The sequence below is a fragment of the Galeopterus variegatus genome, unplaced genomic scaffold (genome assembly GCF_000696425.1).
Source record: "Galeopterus variegatus unplaced genomic scaffold, G_variegatus-3.0.2 Scaffold12285, whole genome shotgun sequence".
In the NCBI taxonomy this organism is placed as follows: Eukaryota; Metazoa; Chordata; class Mammalia; order Dermoptera; family Cynocephalidae; genus Galeopterus; species Galeopterus variegatus.
In genome coordinates, this window is record NW_007738396.1 from 18,688 (window position 1) to 21,812 (window position 3,125).

The window sequence follows — 3,125 nt, forward strand, 5'->3', positions numbered from 1 at the left end:
GAGGAAAAAGTACATGGGTGTCTGAAGTTTAGGATTGACCCTTATGACCCCAATCATACCCAGGTTCCCCACCACAGTGATGGTGTAGATGGCCAAGAACACCAGGAAGAGGGGTGTCTGGAGGTGTGGGAACTCTGAGAAGCCCAAGAGGACAAAAGTGGCTCCAGCACTGTCATTTCTCCCAGTCAGCATCATCATTCCTGTTGGAGTAAATCAGAGAGTTCATCCTGAGCAGCCGGACATAACAGAGACAGGAGGAATGAGGGAAATGCAGACGGCTGCACGAGAATCACCACCAAGTGATGTAGGAAATATGCGCTCCTGTTTTATTTTTTGGTGTTTTACCTGCCTCATTTGAATCTGTCTTTGGCCACTACTGACTGTTGGAACATGGAATGTCCCCTTTACTCATCAGCAACTCATTTCCTCATCTATAAAACAAGAAATGTGGCTACAGCATTAAGTCCTTTTACAAAATGCANCACATTTTAAAAAATAACTAGGAACTGTGTGTTTGTGTGTGTGTGTGTGTGTGTGTGTGTGTGTGCGCTTGCGCGTGTGAGATTACAATGAGTGAGAAGGCAGTTCGGTGTGAATTAACTTCCTGACGGTCTCCTTCACATCCTTATTTCTAAGGCTGTAGATAAGAGGATTTAGCATAGGGATCACAATGGAGTAACATGCAGTAGCTACTTTAATGAGGAGCTTTGAGTTTTTAGAGTTGGGCACACAGTAGAGAAGGAGGATGTCCCCATGAAAAATGGTGATGGCAGTCAGGTGGGAGGCACAGGTGGAGAAGGCTTTCCGAATTCCACCCTTGGAAGGCATCCTGATGATAGTGACAACTATGAAGACATAGGAAACTATGAAGACATAGGAGGCGAGGATGATCAGGAGACTACAAACTTCACTGAATGTAGAAATGACGAATGCCACCATCTGGCTGAAGTGTGTGTCAGAGCAGGACACAGAGAGGAGGGCAGAAAACTCACAGCAAAAGTGATTTATGGTAGATCCACAGTAGGATAGTTTCAAAAGAGAATATGTGAGTGTTGAGGAACAGAGTGCACCCCATGTGTAAGTTCCAGCTACCAGGACAGCACAGAGCTTAGGAGACATCGCTACTGTGTAGAGCAGGGGGTTACAAACAGCCACAAACCGGTCATAGGCCATCGCTGCTAACATGAACATTTCCGCAAACACAAACGTGACGGCAAAGAAAAACTGTGTCATGCATCCTTTGAAGGAGATAGTTCTGTCTTTCACAACTAAGATTTCTAGTAGTTTGGGTGTGACTACACTGGAATAACAAAAATCCAAAAAGGACAGATGACTGAGGAAAAAGTACATGGGTGTCTGAAGTTTAGGATTGACCCTTATGACCCCGATCATACCCAGGTTCCCCACCACAGTGACAGTGTAGATGGCCAAGAACAGCAAGAAGAGGGCAACCTTGAGGGGTGGGAAATTTGAGAAGCCCAAGAGGACAAAAGTGGCTCCAGCACTCTCATTCCTCCCAGTCAGCATCATCATTCCTGTTGGAGTAAATCAGAGAGTTCATCCTGAGCAGCTGGACATAACAGAGACAGGAGGAATGAGGGAAATGCAGACGGCTGCACGAGAATCACCACCGAGTGATGTACAAAATATGCACTCGTGTTTTATTTTTTAGTGTTTTACCTGCCTCATTTGAATCTGTCTTTGGCCACTATCAACTATTGGAATATGGAATGTCCCCTTTACTCATCAGCAACTCATTTCCTCATCTATAAAACAAGAAATGTGGCTACAGCATAAAGTGCTTTTACAAATTGCACACATATATGTGCATACTACATGCTAACAATATTTCCACCCCTTATTAATAATTAAAAAATTGTGAACTAATATATGAATTTCACTTAAAATCCTATTACTTGTGAAGGAATAATAAGACAAATTAAAGAATAACAAGGAAAACATCTTAGTTCTTGGCAATAGGACAGATTACAACTGAGATGACTCAACAGAGCCTGCCACTGGGGATTTAAACCGTGTGTTTCTGTGCTGTTACTTCATATTTGAAAACATGAGGGGACAGTAGTGCCAGTAAGAATTCTCACTTAAAGTGGTGCTGAACTGTCACTCTCAATTCTGTGTGACTATTTTAAAGTGTTAGCTTTTCTACAAATATCCTACAGGAAGCAGGTAATTGTGCAAATCGAGATCTGTAAATGGAAAACACAAACAATGTGTGGTAAAAGCACTTTTCTCTCCTAATTCCCTTCTAACTTTTCCTTCTGTCTTTGACTCAGATTTCCACCAACGTCTGAATCCATCAACAAAAAATCTTTCTCTTTTTTTACTTGGGCCTTCTTTTTTCCCTCTGATTCTCTTTTAATTTCAGCTTCACGCTGTGAGAAAGGCAGTTAGAGAAAAATGAAAGAGATTTTCAAAATGTTCTGCTGTATTTATTCCCCCCACCACCACCCGTTACCCTGCTAGATAACCCTGGATCTTCAGTCAGCCTCTCCCACCCCGCAGGACTGACATTCCTTAGATTCTATTTTAGCGGGGTGTGAAATCCTCACACATTTTTTCAAAATGACTTTCTTACAAAACTCTTGAAATCTAAACACTTCTGTCTGGATTTCCATAATAAATAATATCCCTACATATCCAGACTCTTCACTGCTCTTCCTTTTATTTCACTCACACCAGCATTTTCAATCTTTCATGCACAAACTTATTTCATAATGTCATACCTTCTCTTCTAAATTGAATGACCTTTTCTGAATCAAAGTCTATGCACTCTTACCTTTTAACGACAAATTCCAGGCAACACTCTTCCAGAAATCTTTGGTGATTAATCCGGACTTCAATGTAATACTGCTCTGAATGTCTCCACCTACATGGTTTTAAAATCACGGTTGTTATATCAATCTGGCATATGTATCCATGGTTTTATAAGTTTTTTCAGTCTTCCCCTAAAAGACTGTCAAAAATTGAGAACAAATAATTGATTAACATTACTTTAATATTCACCATGGTAACCAAACGTCATTAAAGGTTCCAAGAAAAATCCACATTAACTTTCCTAATTATGTACAAAATAGAATTCAGTGCCTTTTATTCTTATTCTCAAC

At 40.8% G+C, this 3,125-nt stretch overlaps 1 protein-coding gene across 1 annotated transcript; it reads right to left on the reverse strand.

The window, feature by feature from the left end:
- Positions 1–564: 564 nt before the first annotated feature.
- Positions 565–1,530, reverse strand: LOC103611037 (olfactory receptor 5D18-like). The gene has a single exon (XM_008595080.1). The coding sequence runs from the start codon at positions 1,528–1,530 to the stop codon at positions 565–567; it is 966 nt and encodes a 321-aa protein (XP_008593302.1).
- Between the last annotated feature and the right edge of the window lie 1,595 nt (positions 1,531–3,125).